This window comes from Rhinoderma darwinii, chromosome 9 (assembly GCF_050947455.1).
Source record: "Rhinoderma darwinii isolate aRhiDar2 chromosome 9, aRhiDar2.hap1, whole genome shotgun sequence".
NCBI classification, from domain to species: Eukaryota; Metazoa; Chordata; class Amphibia; order Anura; family Rhinodermatidae; genus Rhinoderma; species Rhinoderma darwinii.
This window is the reverse complement of record NC_134695.1, coordinates 81,184,866-81,205,967: the sequence shown is the minus strand read 5'-3', so window position 1 is coordinate 81,205,967 and position 21,102 is coordinate 81,184,866. Positions and strand designations below refer to the sequence as shown.

The 21,102-nt window shown below is 45.3% G+C and overlaps 2 protein-coding genes across 14 annotated transcripts in view; one reads left to right on the top strand and one right to left on the bottom strand.

The window, feature by feature from the left end:
- GINS2 (GINS complex subunit 2) overlaps window positions 1-21,102 on the bottom strand; it is a 199,062-nt gene that overhangs the window by 133,131 nt on the left and 44,829 nt on the right. The window lies entirely within an intron of this gene.
- Window positions 1-21,102, top strand: part of GSE1 (Gse1 coiled-coil protein) — a 299,551-nt gene that overhangs the window by 270,694 nt on the left and 7,755 nt on the right. For all 11 annotated transcript variants that reach the window (XM_075838296.1, XM_075838298.1, XM_075838297.1 and 8 more), the window contains 9 exons: window positions 10,241-10,440; window positions 14,848-15,026; window positions 15,325-15,522; window positions 15,606-15,788; window positions 16,319-16,635; window positions 16,783-17,107; window positions 17,198-17,799; window positions 18,498-18,610; window positions 19,168-19,435. In XM_075838296.1, coding sequence (XP_075694411.1) covers window positions 10,241-10,440; window positions 14,848-15,026; window positions 15,325-15,522; window positions 15,606-15,788; window positions 16,319-16,635; window positions 16,783-17,107; window positions 17,198-17,799; window positions 18,498-18,610; window positions 19,168-19,435 — 2,385 coding nt within the window. The remainder of the gene's footprint in view (window positions 1-10,240; window positions 10,441-14,847; window positions 15,027-15,324; window positions 15,523-15,605; window positions 15,789-16,318; window positions 16,636-16,782; window positions 17,108-17,197; window positions 17,800-18,497; window positions 18,611-19,167; window positions 19,436-21,102) is intronic.

Genomic DNA, 21,102 nt, shown 5'->3' with positions numbered 1-21,102 from the left:
CGTGTAAAACAAGGGCAGCGGGCAGGGTATGGGCTAAAACAAAGAGAGCAATTATACTCGCCTATTAAGTCCTCCCCTGCTCCAGTGCCGCTGCTCCGGTGGTCTCCGCTGGTTTGTTTATCTTTACAGGAAGTGATCCTTTCGGCTGCAGCCAATCACTGACCTCAGAAGTGATTCTGTCAAGAAAGGCACATCATCCCTGAGGCCAGTGATTGGCTGCAGCCGATAAGACGTCATCACTTCCTGTAAAGGTAAACAGTCCGGCGGAGACCCCTGGAGCAGCGGGGGATTTAGTAGGGGATTATAGCTGGTTTTCCTATTTTAGCCCTTGCCCTTGCCCTGCCCGCTGCCCTTGTTTTACATGTCCTGGACAACCCCTTTTAAATACTTTTTTTTCGCCTTTATTGGCCAACCAGATAAAATAAAAGTACAAGATTTCGAGCACAGAGACCCCTTCATCAGGCAAACGTACAATACAGTAACTATAATCTACAGACCCAGAATGCACCAGTCTGAAATCACGTATAGAGCAGTGGACTAACCGGCTGCAGACGATTGTAGGTGCGGGACTACTATCTGATATGATTCGGTGTTGCTGCTCGCAGCGCAGATCGTCACTCCCGCCTGTTCTTTCCCCCTTGGTAGCGAGATGGTCTGTCATTTCTGATATTAGCAGGTCCCTGTTTTCGGATCACTCTCTAGTGGAGGTCACAAGGGAAATCTCTACGAATCCAATGTCGAGCTGAAGCTGAGATGGTTTGCCGGTCGGGGTTATCATTTTCTTTTGTCAAGCCGTTAAAATCTATGACTTCATCGTGTAAAGTCTGAGGCCAACCATGAAATGTTCCAACGTCACCTCCAGCTACCGATAACCCTCCACATAATCAATAGCGGATAATCCACAAGCGGCTTATTGCAGGATAAATCTGGCGGACAATGCTGTGCTTTTCATCATTCTGAAGGTTCCTCGCTGTGAACCCCCTCGTTCTCTCACGTGCCTGCTTTGAGGGGGACACTTGATGTCTGTTTCTTGTCAGTGTTGAAGTTTGACTTCATTTTGACACTTGCCTTGATTTTCCTGATATTGCTGCTTGTCTGAATCTGATTTTATTAATTTAGTAGGAAGTTCCATAATCCTTTATATCAGTGATCTGTGGCTCTCCAACTGTTAAGAAACTACAACTCCCAGCAAGCCTGGACCGCCTTTGGCCAACTCTAGTTATTTGTAGTGTACGGGTAGCCATCTCCATTTGCTGTACGGTCTATTGCTCCCTGTTATCAGCCATTTCAGGTGGTGGAGAGGCTGACTATTAAATGGGATGGGTGACCAGAATTGCAGACACCTCCCCTCCCCCATGATCACTACTTTATATCACATATCTCCAGCACAATTATATCCTCCAGAGACATTTACATCATATGTGACTGATATCAGCCGCTCCTCTTATATCACTCCAGTACTATTATATCCTCCAGAGACATTACATCATATGTGACTGATATCAGCCGCTCCTCTTATAACCCTCCAGCACTATTATATCCTCCAGAGACATTACATCATATGTGTGACTGATATCAGCCGCTCCTCTTATAACACTCCAGTACTATTATATCCTCCAGAGACATTACATCATATGTGTGACTGATATCAGCTGCTCCTCTTATAACACTCCAGTACTATTATATCCTCCAGACATTACATCATATGTGTGACTGATATCAGCCACTCCTCTTATAACACTCCAGTACTATTATATCCTCCAGAGACATTACATCATATGTGTGACTGATATCAGCCGCTCCTCTTATATCACTCCAGCACTATTATATCCTCCAGAGACATTACATCATATGTGACTGATATCAGCCACTCCTCTTATATCACTCCAGTACTATTATATCCTCCAGAGACATTACATCATATGTGTGACTGATATCAGCCGCTCTTCTTATAACACTCCAGTACTATTATATCTTCCAGACATTACATCATATGTGACTGATATCAGCCTCTCCTCTTATAACACTCCAGTACTATTATATCCTCCAGAGACATTACATCATATGTGTGACTGATATCAGCCGCTCCTCTTATATCACTCCAGCACTATTATATCCTCCAGACATTACATCATATGTGTGACTGATATCAGCCGCTCCTCTTATATCCTCCAGACATTACATCATATGTGACTGATATCAGCCGCTCCTCTTATATCACTCCAGCACTATTATATCCTCCAGAGACATTACATCATATATGTGACTGATATCAGCCGCTCCTCTTATAACACTCCAGTACTATTATATCCTCCAGAGACATTACATTATATGTGACTGATATCAGCTGCTCCTCTTATAACACTCCAGCACTATTATATCCTCCAGAGACATTACATCATATGTGACTGATATCAGCCGCCCCTCTTATAGCACTCCAGTACTATTATATCCACCAGAGACATTAAATCATGTGTGACTGATATCAGCCGCTCCTCTTATATTACTCCAGCACTATTATATCCTCCAGAGACATTACATCATATGTGTGACTGATATCAGCCGCTCCTCTTATAACACTCCAGTACTATTATATCCTCCAGAGACATTACATCATATGTGTGACTGATATCAGCCGCTCCTCTTATATCACTCCAGCACTATTATATCCTCCAGAGACATTACATCATATATGTGACTGATATCAGCAGCTCCTCTTATATCACTCCAGCTCTATTATATCCTCCAGAGACATTACATCATATGTGTGGCTGATATCAGCCGCTCCTCTAATAACATTCCAGCACTATTATATCCTCCAGAGACATTACATCATATGTGTGGCTGATATCAGCCGCTCCTCTAATAACATTCCAGCACTATTATATCCTCCAGAGACATTACATCATATGTGTGACTGATATCAGCCGCTCCTCTTATAACACTCCAGCTCTATTATATCCTCCAGAGACATTACATCATATGTGACTGATATCAGCCGCTCCTCTTATATCACTCCAGCACTATTATATCCTCCAGAGACATTACATCATATGTGTGACTGATATCAGCCGCTCCTCTTATATCACTCCAGTACTATTATATCCTCCAGAGACATTACATAATATGTGTGACTGATATCAGCCGCTCCTCTTATATCACTCCAGCACTATTATATCCTCCAGAGACATTACATCATGTGTGACTGATATCAGCCGCTCCTCTTATAACACTCCAGTACTATTATATCCTCCAGAGACATTACATCATATGTGTGACTGATATCAGCTGCTCCTCTTATATCACTCCAGCACTATTATATCCTCCAGAGACATTACATCATATGTGTGACTGATATCAGCCGCTCCTCTTATATCACTCCAGCACTATTATATCCTCCAGAGACATTTACATCATATGTGTGACTGATATCAGCCGCTCCTCTTATATCACTCCAGCACTATTATATCCTCCAGACATTACATCATATGTGACTGATATCAGCCGCTCCTCTTATATCACTCCAGTACTATTATATCCTCCAGAGACATTACATCATATGTGTGACTGATATCAGCCGCTCCTCTTATATCACTCCAGTACTATTATATCCTGCAGAGACATTACATCATATGTGACTGATATCAGCCGCTCCTCTTATAACACTCCAGTACTATTATAAGCTGGCAGAGACATTACATCATATGTGACTGATATCAGCCGCTCCTCTTGTATCACTCCAGTACTATTATAAGCTGGCAGAGACATTACATCATGTGTGACTGATATCAGCCGCTCCTCTTATATAACTCCAGCACTATTATATCCTCCACAGACATTACATCATATGTGACTGATATCAGCCGCTAATCTTATAACACTCCAGTACTATTATATCCTCCAGAGACATTACATCATATGTGACTGATATCAGCCGCTCCTCCTATAACACTCCAGCACTATTATATCCTCCAGAGACATTACATCATATGTGACTGATATCAGCCGCTCCTCTTATATCACTCCAGTACTATTATATCCTCCAGAGACATTACATCATATGTGACTGATATCAGCCGCTCCTCTTATATCACTCCAGTACTATTATATCCTCCAGAGACATTACATCATATGTGACTGATATCAGCCGCTCCTCTTATAACACTCCAGCACTATTATATCCTCCAGAGACATTACATCAGATATGAGCCGCTCCTCTTATAACATTGCTGTATTTTACATGCTCTAGACTGGAGGGTTAGTGGCCCTTTGTGTGTTGCGCTGCATTTAAAGAAGGACCAAGTTGTTGGCTGTTAATATCAGGACTTGTTAGCCGCTGATCCTAGCACGTAACGCTGGCCTCACATCATCCTTATGGCTTGGATTGCGGTTTATCACAATTACATGAGAAGTCAAGAAAGGTCTTAAGTGTCTAAAAGGATTCTAAAGCTTCCATTTAGGCCCCATGCACACGACCGTGCCCGCAATCACGGCCCGCGATTGCGGGCACGGCCGGCCGCTGACTGACAGACGCATTTTCAAAGTATGGGAGCACGGCCCGCAAAATGCGAAAGAACGGACATGTTCCATAATTCCCGGAACATTTCCACGGCACTGACACCCTTCCGTAGTGCTACGGAAAGGTGTCAGTGTTCAATGAAAGTGAATGGCACCGTTTTTGCGGAGGTTTTTTACGGTCGTGTGCATGGGGCCTTAGTTGGATCCGGTTGAATTTGAGCCGTAGAGATTGTCGCTACTACTGCTTCTCATTGGCCATATAGAAGGAATCATTGCCCCCTGGTCCCAGGCGTCTCCAGGTAGACAGACCACTACTCTGGTGTCCTTGTGCAGGGTGGGTGATACAACTCTCTGAAATGACAGCCTATTTTTCAGTGAAGAAGGAGAATTTAACAGCAGCAAATTAATTTCATAATTAAGGTAGAAATTACCGGTCGTTTGCAGAGTACATTAATCTCATAAGTGGCCCATTTAGTGTGATGTGAGCAGTGCTGGGCTGGATGATGTGGAGTACAAGGAGGGAGGAGGGTGCAGCAAAATCCTTTGTAATTCTGCAGCTGGCATCGAGTCTGTGAGCGATCAGGAGCAGATCAGGCGGCTTCTCATCACTGATACTCTGTGAATCTGCAGCTTCAGGCCCCACATTAGCAGCTCCCTGCACTTCACATTTTCAGTCTGTGGTATAAAGATACTTGTAATGATGAGCAATCGTCACTTGCCATAATTCCTTTTGTTTTGTAACGATTTACACCCCACCCAAGTCTGTGAATGCAAATGAATGTATCAGTTTATTCAATGCGGATTGCAGTAAATAGAGAGAATGATGCAAATTCAGATCTGATTTAAAATGTATCTGTGTATTTCCTACTTACGTTGCCTTGTCAATAGCCGCAGCGCACAACACAACACAAGACAAGACAATGACCTGAAGCGTCAAATCCTCACATTCCCACTCCTGATCCCAGTTCTAGATTTCCATCTGGTGGACCATTAACGTTTGCTGCAATCTCTGGGCCGTGCCCCTCGGGTGTGTATGGAAGCTCTTGAGGACTCGCCATTACTGTTTGGTAACGGATCTGTGGGTTGATGGTATTTGGCATTTTATTGCAGTAATGCTGAGGGTTGTGCATGGGATGATGAAGTGCGAGGGTGGGGGAGGTGAGCAGTCTCCGTGGTGCCTTGGCTAAGCAGGGGGTATCCATCCTTGTCTGGTGGCAGCTCGGCCTCCTCCATGTCCTGTCGTCTGGTGTTAATTGACTGCTGTGGACTTTCGTCACCTCTTACCCTTGTAAACTCTGTAATCTCTGCGTGTTATCAGTCTGGGACATGGTATGGATGAGCTCTTCAAAAACATTTTTTTTCCTGTTGATGTAAATGTCCAAGACCTCCAGACATAAGTTATTATACAGCGAAACTTGTGAGAATGAGTGGCGGATGGAAGGAACCGGAAGAACAAAGGATAAATCCTGCAATTTATTTTTTCATGTAAAGGGGGAGAGGACGTTGGACAATCTGAGTGCTCGATCTTCCCATGTTCTAGATGACCATATTGCACGTCGTATTTACGTTCACCCATTAAGTGGGATTAAGGCCTGACCACGCTTCATTTCTACACTTGTAGTGCGTCGTCCCCACGTTGTCTGGCGTCCATACACAATTCAGGTTCGGTGACTTCAGGGAACACCATTTGGCTCATTATAAAATTCAGGGTATTCAGAGCATGACCTGAGCAAGTGCCGAGGACTCGGGAGTCGTAACTTCATTACAAAAAAGAAAAGTTACATAGAACAACCCTTTGTCTTCCTCCTGGACCCTTTGAATAACCCATTTGTCTCATTCCCGCAGACACAAATTCATCCTTTGTTTGTTTTCTGGCTGCGTTTTCTCGTCTGTTTTCCTTTACTGGCGAGGAGAGACTTTTAGGTGCGATTGTTCTGTGTGATTGTATTCTAGCCCAGACGTAACCGTTCTGTCTGACGCGACCGATCTCTACAAGGGTAATTGTTGTACCGTGACAAAAATTAACCTATTTTTTTCATGAAACCGTCGTCTTGATCTTAACCTCTGTATCATGACATAAAGGTCACCAATGATTCCGTATTCGACACGTTAACATGCCGGGTTTGGATTTCCAGTAGAGCGGGGTACACGAAACTGTTCTTTTGTGCTGTTTAGAAACAATCGCTTCCTAATTGAAAATTGTTAACGGCTAAATTCTAGATTACCTCCGTATATCCCTCTCCCCACGTCACGGTTATTTGCGGATGGATTGGTTAGGATCAGGCAGACTTGTTAATCACACACCTTCCCCAGATAAAATGGCATCATGAAGTGGAGAGCTGGAGGGCATCGCCACGCCAGGACTCTTCATCTCTAATCCCAATTAATTGTATTGAGCAAGTCCTCTAAGAACGCCAGCAGTTAATTACAATGATCACACGGTCGCCCTGCGCGCACATCTACAGGCGGTGATGCTCGGAGCAGCGGGGCCGTTAATTGCCCGACTTGTTGAGTAGCTATTGATTTTGAATGGTCAGGGACAGCTCCCCAGCTCAGAAAGGATTATATTCCTAATTGTTCCTGGCCTTCCGTTAACAAGATCCGCTTCAATAGCCGCTGTGAACCTTATCAGCTCCTCTGCCCTGTAATAAGCAGACCCTTCCTCCCGTGTTCACATCCGCAGGCTAATGGGAAGAGGTCTGTCTCTAGATGCAGCCGCGATAAACCTCATTCTTCTCTTCTCCCTTTCTTCCTATTCAAGGTTCAGCGTCCTGGGAATGCCTTGTAGCTTCTTCTTCAGCTAATGGTGCAGATGTGGCCCCCAGGTCAGCAGATCATTGATCGAGTGCTTTGAGTGCACATCCTACAACGGCGAGGTCTGATCTGCTCAATAACCCTGGTGCTCCACACATGACGTTTCCTTCAGTTCTTGAGCATCAAGGCTGCAACGTTTTATATGGCGAGGATAATTCTTAGCGTTTTATGCGTTACCGGTCTCGTGAGTATAGTGAGAGGTGTAGTCCGTGTTTGCGTCCTGTCTTGCTGCAGTATTGCACCTCTCATGTCTTTCTACACATGGTGGATATGATCGCCTGCGGTGACTCTTACTGCCTTTTGTGACAATCTGTAGCAGTGGAAATAATTTGGTTGATTAGTCTGAGTGACTTTGGGTGGATTCACACGTGTCGTATTTTTATGCCAATGATTATGATGAAGATTTGACTTGAAATTGCTATGGAGTTTGCCCTTCGCACTGCAAAGGGTGAAATCTGCAGCAATTCTGTGGCAAATCCATGTGGGGGATTTGCTGCAGAAAAATATGTTGTGTGCATACACCTTTAAAGGTCGGAGCAGAGAACATGTCAATCAAATAGGTAAAAGCTTAAAGCTCAGGTGCCGTGTACACCAAACAGAAGTAGTATGTTCAACCATTAGTATGGACCCAAAATATCCAATACCTCCCCACGTATAATCTCCAGTCCTCACATGACCACCTTCTCTGCTCCTTCCAAGATTTCTCCTGTGCCTCCCCCATACTGATACACATCAGACTCTCCCACCATCCAAACCTTCAAATGCAACCTGAGAACCCCCTTTAAAAAAAGCTTACACCCTCCAATAACCCTGCTGCTGCTACACTACCAGATGAACAGCTTCTACCCTCCCCTTCTGTCCACTTCCCCCAATCCTTGTAGATTGTCAGCCTCGCAGACCGGGTCCTCTCCTCTCATCGCTCCCATGTGTATTGTACTAGTTTTTATTCTTATGTCATGTACTTCAACCCTTTTTTTGCATGTACAGCGCTCTTAAAAGGTAACTAAACTGATAGAAAGTTTATCAGTCCATACACTGTCCGCGGAAAGCCGATCAGAAACTTTTTTTAAAAGTTTAGTTACCCTTTAAATAATGAGACTAGAAATGCACAGAAAGTCTGTTCTGCCCAGTTTATTTTCTGGCTGTTATTGCAGAATTTCCCATTAGGACCGATGCTCATAAACTTTACACCACTATTTTGCATTAGGCTGAGAACTCTGAAATGAAGCATTACCATTGAGCGGCCCCCCAGAGCGAAATTATCACTATATCCCAATCTGGGTACCCCTTTCTGTTGCCTCCATATGCCCCTCTTAGGACCAATAATGAATAAGGATCAGATCACTTGTCCGATCGTGGCCACCAACATTGCTGGAGAGAACATCTGCCTCTCGGGGATAAAATAAATGTCTGGCTGATGAGCTTTATTCTCCTTACACGTGGACTCGCTCCCAGCCCACCATCAGTTTACAGTAACTGCATGACACCTCACCTCTCCGCTGCTCCCACAAGCCAGAAAATACGCTCAACAATCGTCTTGTGATGGTCCGGCCGCCCCCGCATTCCAGACCCATCGTTTCCTCTTCACATCTATGGAGACAATATTATACCTAGATTGCTGCACGAGTTTCCTGACCCACAAGGGGAAGTATTTTGTGTTGCGCATCGCTCTTCCCATCCAGACCCAACTGCCTGCTTTGCCATTTTTCAGAAACTCCATCTCAGATCTTCTTGCATGTAGTATGTAAGGGCTTTTTAAGACTAAGGCTCTGTTCACACGCAATGAGCAAAAACGTCTCAAAATACGGAGCTGTTTTCAAGGGACAACAGCTCCTGATTTTCAGACGTTTTTTGTGGCACTCACGATTTTCGCAAAGATTTTTGCTGTGTTTTTTACGGCCGTTTTTGGAGCTTTTTTCAATAGTCTATGGAAACCGGCTCCAAAAACGTCCCAAGAAGTGTCCTGCTCTTTTTCGCAGCCGGTTTTTTTTTTACGCGTAAAAAAAACGCCGCAAAAAACACTCCTTTGGAACAGAACGCCGTTTTCCCATTGAAATCAATAAGCAGTTGTTTGGAGGCGTTCTGCTTCCAATTTTTCAGCCATTTACGGCCTGAAAAATGGCCGAAAATAGGCCGTGTGAACATACCCTTACAGGTGTAAACTCACGAGTCGCACGTGAAAGCAGGCAAAAATAAGACATGTCCTATTTTTCTACGGGCCCTTTACACGGTCCGTTAAAACAACGGCCGCCTGACTAGCTCCATAGAATTACGTGTCTGTGTGACGGCCGTCACATGGACGAGATTTACGTTCGTCTGAATTAGCGCTAAAATACATGAAAATGTTCCATCTTTGTACAGTCTATTGACCTGGCATCTCAATGTGGACAGTAGTTTTAGGCAATTCTAATAATAAGAATAAAACCACAGGAGGCGCGTCTGGATGATGATGATAAAGAATCCAGGATGTTGTGCTAACCCGGTGGCGTTGTGCTTGGAGCATATACTAGTCCTTCTCAATGAATTAGAATAGCCTCTAAAAGTTCATTTATTTCAGTAATTCAGTTCAAAAAGTCTCTCATATTCTATAGATTCATCACACACAGAGGGATCTATTTCCAGCAGGTTTTTCTTTTAATGTTGATGACTATGGGAACAGCTCACGAAAACCCACCGTACAAACATGCTGGAAATAGATTCCTCACGGCCATAATTGACACCAGTATTTTGTGATGCATGCCATTAATAAACCGGGCGCATTTTACATCTACTAAAACCACATCATCTGCATTTATTTACTAGAATCGGAGAACCATTGTTATAATCGTCTTGTCATTCAGTCGCTATTACAGTCTCCTCGCAGTAGTCACTAATATTTTATCTCTCGTTTTCCATTTGTGTCTCGCAGGATCATCAATAAGCAACGAGTCTTCCCCAGTTTCATCTCCGGCTACAAATCACAGTTCTCCTGCCAGCACACCCAAGAGAGGTCCAATGGGGCCCATCATAGTGCCCCCAGGAGGCCACAGTGTGCCGAACACCCCACCTGTGGTGACCATTGCACCAACTAAAACCGTGAACGGAGTGTGGAGGAGTGAAGCACGCCAGGTAATCGGATCTCTACCCCACAACATGAATACAATTAAAACCCCATGAATCATTTGGGAAATTAGGTTTAGGACCGATCGGCATTTGATGTGCGAGAGACCAGCAGAATGGGCCAATCACCACTTTGTGGATAAGTAAATATTCATGAGAAAAGAATATTGTCCCCATGGATGGTCTCAGGTAGTGAAAAAAAACACACGGCTTCACGGGCGTCTATAATGCGTACGATTCAGCGATTCGACCGCTTGTTTAAATACGCTTGTACACATTATGGCAGTGTTTAAAGACGTCCTACAGTGAGTAGAAGAACCTCAGATATCAGTGAGATCAAATTTGGTACCAACTGAAAAAAAAGAAAAGTAGCAGGTTTCCTAATTTTAGGTCAATGTGTAGAATACAGACCCCTAGATGTCTCCTACAGAGACATCTAGGTATCCGTACATTACACGGAGACATCTAGGGGTCCATACGATTCACGGAGACATCTAGGGGTCCGTACGATTCACGGAGACATCTAGGGGTCCGTACGATTCACGGAGACATCTAGGGGTCCGTACGATTCACGGAGACATCTAGGGGTCCGTACGATTCACGGAGACATCTAGGGGTCCGTACGATTCACGGAGACATCTAGGGGTCCGTACGATTCACGGAGACATCTAGGGGTCCGTACGATTCACGGAGACATCTAGGGGTCCGTACGATTCACGGAGACATCTAGGGGTCCGTACGATTCACGGAGACCTCTAGGGGTCCGTACGATTCACGGAGACATCTAGGGGTCCGTACGATTCACGGAGACATCTAGGGGTCCGTACGATTCACGGAGACATCTAGGGGTCCGTACGATTCATGGAGACATCTAGGGGTCCGTACGATTCATGGAGACATCTAGGGGTCCGTACGATTCACGGAGACATCTAGGGGTCCGTACGATTCATGGAGACATCTAGGGGTCCGTACGATTCACAGAGACATCTAGGGGTCCGTACGATTCACGGAGACATCTAGGGGTCCGTACGTTACACGGAGACATCTAGGGGTCCGTACGTTGCACGGAGACATCTAAGGGTCCGTACGTTACACGGAGACATCTAAGGGTCCGTACGTTACACGGAGACATCTAAGGGTCCGTACGTTACACGGAGACATCTAATGGGCCGTACGTTACACAGACCTATCTAGGGGTCCGTACGTTACACAGACCTATCTAGGGGTCCGTACGTTACATGTGGGGCGGTTTTCCGGTGTTGTGTAAATGAGAATGAATCATTGTATTATGAAAAGTTCTGCAAATTTCTAATTGATTTTGCTTCAATTCCGCCAACATTTGAGATGTCTGCTTGCTGTCAGTGAATGGGTATATTCTTGTTTACATTCAGAGGCTGAAAACCTGTACAGACCTTATAGTTCTCACAGCTGAGGCTTTGTTAGATGACGTATTTTTCTTCGCTTAGGTACATCACGGAGTCAGATTCTGTCTTCATTCTGGTGGGGGGGGGGGGTGACAACTCCTGGCATTATTGTTCATTCAGGACCAGACATGTATCCTAAAGTAGACGAAGATGGGAGGAGTACAAATTGTCCCCGTCCTCACGAAGTACAGACCCGCTGTAATGTCTCCCCTTCAGGTCACATCTTGTAATTGCTATGACTGTCGCACGCAGTGATTGGATGAGCAGGAAGATCAGACGCAGTCATTAGAACCAGTTAGGTTGGGTTCACACAGGACGGATACGCTGCGTAAAAGTACATAATGTGTCCGTCCTGGAACCCGTAGGTAATTCCGCCAGAAAAAAAACGCACCAAAGTTTTTCGGGCAGAATCTCCACTGCAGAAACCGTGCTAGAAAAAAAACCAACAAAATGAATACTTCCCCTCTGGGCGCTGACATAGCCGGTGCATGACGCTGCAGTCCATGTGCCCGCTTATTAATTTTGAACCAAAAAAAAGGGTTCTCTGTTTTTTCTGACTTTGTGGAATCGCAGCTTTTCCGCCACAAAATTCCCCACATCTGTTATTTGTTGCGGGTTTTACCTCCCCATTGAATTCAATGCTGCAGAATTTCCGCAATAAAATCTGTTGTGTAAAATCTGCGGTGCGGACGCTGTGCGTTTCTGCCCTTACAGAGCGATTCTCTCTAGGATCGGACATTCTTTGTAACCGCGGCCCAAAATGAGGATTCAGCTATAGGGCCGGTTTCACAGCAGTGCAATACGGGTGCATTTCTAAGCTGCAAGTCCTGTCGCAACTGCGGGTCTGACCCGAACAAACAGCGTGATCGCTCATAGTTTGTGTCACCCCGTATCGCGCTCCTAATGTATTTCTATAATCCTCCTGCAGCCGGTAATGACTGGATTGCTGTATATACATCAGTTTATTGCTTTAGCTCGTCTGCGGATTAGAGAATATTTACTAAAACAAAAGTGACCGGCTTGAAAGAACCTTTTTTTTTTTTTTACTCTTTTTGATGTAGATGCAAATTCCGCTTCTGCTTCTATTCTGGCGCGGTCTTTGATGCTCCGTATCAGGGCTGGGGCCTTACAACCTTCACTGGCATAAATGAGGCTATGCTGGAGGGCGGGTTAAGTTGTGTCTAGGTGTGCCCAGATGACACCACCCCCACATTGTTATTATCATGCCATAATGTCTCGCTGACCTCTCTCCAATGCCTGATGGGCAGGGACAGGGCACGGATCAGAGGAGGCCGAGGGTTCCGGCAGCAGGGTGTATGGGAGGGGGCAGGGAGCGAGAACACAAGAGCCTGGAAAGTGAACAGATGTTGCTGCTCATTAAGAATTCCAATCAACGGGGCCCCATCTCTTTCAATTAATTATGGCTGATGTGTCTGCTGGAGGAGAGGATGAATTCCCAGGGAGTGAATCTGCGGCTCGATGAACCCGGCTTCTTCCAGCTTAGTACATCCATTTTTGTTGGCAGTCCTGCCCCGTGCATTACATCTGGCCTGCAGTGAGTGGGCACTTGTGATGACTCGCATGGCCGCAGTACGGCTGCTCTGATACCTTTGACAGCAATATTTTGTTTGCAGACACTTGACCTGTAAAAACACAATTACGTCTCATTTCCACCGGCAGGAGATGCATTTGTGTAGCTGTGGAGGTAAAGTAAGAGGATAGTCAGCAGTCACGCGTCACGCTCATCTGACTCTCTGCTCTGATACTTTCTGACATTTTGTTGCATTTTTACCAGATCAGCAAAGACTCAGATCTCTGCTGTGCTGCCACCTCGTTCCCTGGCCCATTACAAACTATCCATCCTTATAAAGGGCCCCAAGAGACCCGCCGGGCCCGCAGTGATCAGTTCTGCAACAACGTAACATGTTCTTTACCACTCAGTAATGGCTCCAGTTATAACCTATGTATTATTGTGTGTATAATATATATATAAAATGACTCTATAATTACAGCTGAGTCCCTCTGTAAATACATTATATTACTGAACTTGTACTGACCCTGGGTTACAGCCAGAGCTCTCCCAGCATCCCTGTTGGTTCAGTATCGGCGCAGATTTTATATGGTGATTTGCATTCTGGGAAGTGTTGTCTATACACCGGGTCCATACAGTCATCTAATGTAGAAAAACTACCCCCCCCCCCCCCCGCGCATTATAAGAGCTCAGCTAAGTTAATAAGGGTGCTGTCGCCAAGCTTGCTGATTGTATCCAATGACAGCCAGCAGAATAGTGAGCACAGCTCTGGAGTATAATACAGGATGTAACTCAGGATCAGTACAGGATAAGTAATGTATGTGCACAGTGACTCCACCAGCAGAATAGTGAGTGCAGCTCTGGAGTATAATACAGGATATAACTCAGGATCAGTACAGGATAAGTAATGTAATGTATGTACACAGTGACTCCACCAGCAGAATAGTGAGTGTAGCTCTGGAGTATAATACAGGATGTAACTCAGGATCAGTACAGGATAAGTAATGTAATGTATGTACACAGTGACTCCACCAGCAGAATAGTGAGTGCAGCTCTGGAGTATAATACAGGATATAACTCAGGATCAGTACAGGATAAGTAATGTAATGTATGTACACAGTGACTCCACCAGCAGAATAGTGAGTGCAGCTCTGGAGTAAAATACAGCTTAATCTAGATCAGTACAGGATAAGTAAATATAAACTGTTATTCAGAAATGGGCATATCCTATTGTTTAATTGCCTATGCGGTTAACGAGTCAATGGTTTAGTCATCTAAGCGCCATCCTATGGGCGATAACTATGCTATTTATAGATTTACATTCTACAATTTCCAAACCAGATCATCACTGGAGTCTATAATAATAACGCTTCACTGAGAAATGTGATTACTTGAGATGTGCAATATTGTGAACAGAGACTCGTGGCTGTGGCTGTAACTTGTCTATTCTCTTCCCTGCAGCAGTCTGACAACTCTTCTCGGGCAAACAGTATCAGCAGAGAGAGGTTGATTGCAGAGTCACAGCTGTCCTCTGAGAAGACTGGTACCTCTGCTGTGCCCACACACATGCTGGGGAGCACATATGCCTTTGCCATCCCGCCAGGCTCTGTTGTGCAGGATTCCCGCTTCCAACCTTTAAAGTGAGTTACTGAATACATATACTGGGCTGTATGGATTCTTAAAGGGTAACTAAACGTTCAACAAACTTGTGACATGTCATAGCTGAGCCGCTTCGTTTCTATTTGGCTATTTCCGGAAATCGGTGTACGGACTCAATAGAAAGTCTATGAGCCCGTACTCCGCTACATTGGCTTCTGCCGACGCTCCGTTTTAGCGATTGGTGGGGGTAAATGATGATTTCCCGAGCGGAGGTAAATAGTTTGTTTTTGCAAGTGCCGTTAGGTAATGACTGGTTTAATGGTTTCCACTTTTTTCCAGTCTGCAGCGGTCAGTGCATCACGTGGTTCCTCCAAACGCTGTTACTGAAGAATATTTACGTAGCTTCCGTCCATACCACACCGCTGAGGACCTCCGCATGCCCTCACTGCCCCACATCGGACTGGACCCTGCTGCGGCAGCAGCGTATTATCACAACAGTTACTTGGCCCACCACACCTTCACCCACCCGGCATTCAGGTGAATATATGTTCCAATGACTGGAGAGTGGGTCTCGATTTTCAGCTAATGACTGATACTCACCTTCTAGTTCTGTCTTGCAGGATGGATGATTCATACTGTTTGTCTGCACTGAGGTCCCCCTTCTACCCCCTCCACAGCCCTGGATCACTCCAACCTCTTCACCCGTCGGCCATGCACCTGCACTTGTCGGGAGTCAGATACCCGGGAGATCTTGCCCATTCGTCACTCTCCGCGCTGCAATCGGAGCGCCTTACGGCTGAGAGGTAAAGTGAATCCGTGTCTGCACAGTACAACTTCTCCTGTAGTACAAACCTCAAATTACTGATAGCTGTGACTTTACGCTGACGCGTTTTGTATGGATCACCAAAGTAGTCAGAACGTCCCTGAGAACTAACGATACACATTCTTGTGTCTTCGCACAGGGTCAAATGTGACCAAAGCCAAAATATGAGGGGACACCAAGAATCACATCTTGGTCTAGGCTACAAATATAGGGGGAGATGAATAAACATAGTAGAGACGATTCCCATAGCAAAACAACGTTTCAGCTCATTTTCCATAGACCCTTTAGAAAATGCGTCGACCTGCTGCTAAACTTCTCCAATGGACTAGTCCTAATAAATCTGGTCTGAGTGTTTGTTACTCAATGAGATGCAAAACTTACATTTGAGAATTTGTTTACTTTATTAAAAACGTCAGATCGTGTATGTTATTGGTATTAAATGACTGTTTAGTTTATTTTTGCCTGTAAAATAATATTAATAAAAAAATAATGGGTGTTTTGCATACAAAGACTTCAAATGGATGAAGAGTTGAGGCAGCGTGAACGGGAAAGAGAACGGGAGCGAGAGAAAGAAAGAGAAGCTGACCGGGAACGGGAAAAAGAACGGGAGCGAGAGCGGGAACGGGAAAAGAAAGAGATGGAAAGAGAGAAAGAGAGGGAAAGGGAGCGGGAACTTGAACGGCAAAGAGAACGCACGAGAGAGAAGGAGGCCAGCCTCATAAAAAGCATAGAAAGCCAATATCTGGCGGAAACGGAGCTGCACTCCCACCGAATGCACCAAGAAGAGCGGGTAAAACCAACAGAACAGCCGGCTCCAACCAGACCTGGTAATTTTTATTATTTTGGCTTTTCTAGTGTGAGTTTACACCTTCATCCGTCGTGTTACTAATATCCTACACCAGGAGTGATCATCCATCTGTCTTCAGATATCATTGTGTCGTCTTTTTAAGTTTTCAGTTTGTTTGCCCTTATAGAAAAGTTGAAAGAACCATCTGTACCGACGCCAAAGCTAGTCCAACACCAAATGCACCAACCTCCTACCACGCACCACTCTGTGCCCAGTCTGATCTCCAGCCACTCTGCATTCCCTCCGACAAGCAGCGCTGCAGCAGCTGTTCTCTTGGCTCAGAGGACCCAAGAGGAGGAGAAGTGGTTAGCCCGGCAAAGACGTCTACGGCAAGAAAAGGAAGATCGTCAGTACCAGGTATCAGAATTTCGTCAGCAAGTGCTAGAACAGCAGCTGGATGGTACTGGGCGTCCTATTAGTCAAGAGCCTGAGATGAGGCCAGAAAACCTCAGGTGGGTCATCCGTGCAGTTTGCTCCAGTGGAACTCGTGTATTGTACCTGGAAGATATTCATTTATTTATTTTTGCCATTCTCTTGTTTAGGGTTCTGCCCACCCGTAATGATGGGAACATTCGGGAGACACTGCAGCATTTCGGAGGTCCACCACCCCTCATTTCACCCAAACCCCAGCAGCATTCTGTTCCCACTTCACTTTGGAACCCAATGTCACTCATGGATACCCCCTCAGAGTCCCGTCGTAGCCAGGAACCCACCTCCATCCATAACCACACCGGTAATATTTATGAACATAGCCGACAAACGTTGCCCTCTATCAAAGTCGAGCGTCCATACAGCTTTGAGCAGCAAGAGGAGGAAGATTTACCACGGAGAAAGGAACAGACTGAGAAGTACCAACCCATCCGAGAATCCTCTTTGGAGCACACTGGTTATTCTCATGCCCCTTTTCTAGCTGAACTTGAAAAGTCGACACAGTCCTTCCTAAACCAGCAGAGGAGTTCCCTCCAGCAGGCTGGCCAGACGGCAGAGACCACACACCTACACAAGCCAAGCTCGTCACACAGAACCCCCCCTAGCAGGACTCGCGATCCCATGTATATATATGACGAGTTTCTACAGCAGCATCGCAGGCTGGTCAGTAAGCTGGATCTTGAAGAGAGGAGGCGAAAAGAAGCTCGTGAGAAAGGTAAGCGGTAATCCTCTAATGAAGATCCTCCGTTACCAGTCAATACGCAGAATACAGGCTGCTGTGAACAGTTAGAGCATGTCAGTGGCACGATACAATCATTGCAGCACAAGTGGAGATCAGGGACTATAAACCCATCGATCCTCAATGTTTCTCTGCAAGTTCTCGTTCCGGTAAATGAATTACCTCTTGTTTTGCTTTATAATCATTCATATAAAGGGGTTTTCCAAGATCAGAACAAGGGGGGTGCCATAATACAATAAAAGAGCCTTTAGTCACCGGACAGATGCCCTGGCGTTCCTGCGCAGCCACTCCGCTGCTCCCCGCCACTCTGTTGACATTGCTCCAGCGATTACATGCCCGTATACCCACATGATCGCTGTAGCCAATCACTGGCCTCCGCTGTCGTGTGCCGTATATTACAGAGGCCAGTGACTGCAATATTGGTAACAAAGAGCGATGGGGAGCGCCAGAACAACTGCGCTGGAACTCCTCGGGGTCTCTCAGGTGAGTATTGGCTGTTTTAGGGCACCCACCCTATTCCAATCGTGGAAAACCCCTTTAAATTAAATTTGTATAAAGCGAACATGATGAAACCTTGCTAGAATGCCTATATGAATTATTAGCCAGGAGTCCCCTCCACCTGCGAGGTCCTGCAGATGTGAGACACATGTTGAATGGTTTGTTCTTTTTGTCAGGTTATTATTATGATTTTGATGACTCTTATGATGAAAGTGATGAGGAGGAGGTGAGAGCACATCTCCGCAGAGTCGCTGAACAGCCGGCGCTAAAACTGGACACGTCGTCTGAGGTAGGTGCTGGATCTGCAGCTGACTGAAGCCTGATAATATTGTGCCGCTATCCATAGTCACTCTGGTCATGTCAGTTCATACCGTTAAAGAGGTTATGTGGGGACCAAAAATGATGATCAGTGAAGTCCCTGCAATATGTGTGTACACTCGCTAATATACAGCCACAGATTTTTATAGCGCTGCTGGGGGACGGGAAGTCTAGTTGCACGGTCGTCTTTGATGACGATACGACTCTGTCATGTGACCGGCCCCGCTGTACTTCTGTACTACTGCTCCTGCTTGTATATAGAGTACAGCGGGTCAATCACGTGACGGAGAGTCGTATCATCACCGTCAAAGAAGACTATGCAACTCGACTTCCCGTCCCCCGGCAGCGCTATGAAAATCTCAGAATCAGTGCGACGGGGGACCGGAATGTATATTAGCGAGTGTATCACATGCTGCAGGGACTACACTGATAATCATTTTTGGTCCCCACATAACCCCTTTAACTTAGACGCATTTATATAAAAGATGGTCCGGCCGATTCTTTCACGATCTTTGTGTTTATCGACAGAAATTGGAGTTCTTTCAAATCTTCGGACTCACTACTCAACAAGAAAAGGAGCGAATCCTGCAGCAGAAAAGAAGGAAGAGAAGGCGAATGTTGAGGGAAAGGAGTCCATCGCCTCCGATCCAAAGCAAAAGACAGACCCCATCACCGCACTCCCCGCTGTCTACAAGGTTCAGTCCAGATGAGCTCAACAACAGCCCCAATCTGGAAGAGAAGAAAAAGTTCCTGACTTTCTTTGATCTATCGCATGTGAGCGCGGAGCAGAGGAGAGGTGAGAATAAGATGACAGACGTCTGGCTGAGAATGTCTTGGGCTCGGTCTGTTTAAATAGCCTGAGATCAAACAAAGTTACAGGAGGGGGAGCAAATACCTAAATATCTTCTACAAAGTTGTAATAGGTTCTATGTAGATGAAATCCTTCGCTTTACTCATCTTGTGCTGTTCTGCATTATCTCATACTCCAGTCCCATTTCTGCTGGTTGATGTATGGAATCTGTCAGCACTTTGCTGACAGACACGCCCCCAACAGCATCACTGGAATCATCATTTTCTTCACTGCAATGGATGACTGGGATATAAGTCTGGGGGGGCTAGATACAGACTTTTTTTGTTGTTGCAGTGAGAGATAAGATTCCCAGCCTGTGGACAGTGATTTAGCACTAGAAAATATCGCTGCCCATAGGAATGCATTGAGTAGCTTGAAGCGCTCTTTAAAGGGTAACTAAACGTTTAACAAACTTCTGACATGTCTGAAGTTTTGATTGGTGGGGGTCCGAGCACTGAGACCCCCACCAATTGCGAAAACGAAGCGGCAGAAGCCGATGTAGCGGAGTACAGGCTGATAAGACTTAATTGTGGCCGGTGTGGTGTGAGCGCTCAGCCGCGTCATTTCTGTTCGGCTTTTTCCAGAAATCAAATTAGCAGTGTACGGGCTCAATACAAAGTCTATGAGCCCGTATTCAGAAACATCGGCTTTCTGAGAAAAGCCAAACCGAAACTAAGCGGCTGAGCGCTTACACGAGCAATTCTGCCGCTTCGTTTTAGCGATTGGTGGGGGTCTCGGTGCTCGGTCCCCCACCAACCAAAACTTCGGACATGTCAGAAGTTTGTAGAACGTTTAGTAAACTTTAAAAATTGTTCCAGTCGAGAGATTTACTAGCGATCTTTATCTGTACGTGCTGGGATTTCAGAGCTACACACCGGTCAGGAGCGATTCGGACAAGATTTTCAAGCTGCTCAATGCATTCCTATGGACAGCGATATCTGAGATACAGTGAAGGAAATAAGTATTTGATCCCTTGCTGATTTTGTAAGTTTGCCCGCTGTCAAAGACATGAACAGTCTAGAATTTTTAGGATAGGTTAATTTTACCAGTGAGACATAGATTATATTTTAAAAAAAAAAACTGAAAATCACATTGTCAAAATTATTATATTTATTTGCATTGTGCACAGAGAAATAAGTATTTGATCCCTTTGGCAAACAAGACTTAATACTTGGTGGCAAAACCCTTGTTAGCAAGCACAGCAGTCAAACGTTTTTAGTAGTTGATGATGAGGTTTGCACACATGTTAGATGGAATTTTGGCCCACTCCTCTTTGCAGATCATCTGTAAATCATTAAGATTTCGAGGCTGTCGCTTGGCAACTCGGATCTTCAGCTCCCTCCATAAGTTTTCGATGGGATTAAGGTCTGTTGACTGGCTAGGCCACTCCATGACCTTAATGTGCTTCTTTTTGAGCCACCCCTTTGTTGCCTTGGCTGTATGTTTCGGGTCATTGTCGTGCTGGAAGACCCAGCCACGAGCCATTTTTAATGTCCTGGTGGAGGGAAGGAAGTTGTCACTCAGGATTTGACGGTACATGGCTCCATCCATTCTCCCATTGATGCGGTGAAGTAGTCCTGTGCCCTTAGCAGAGAAACACCCGCAAAACATAA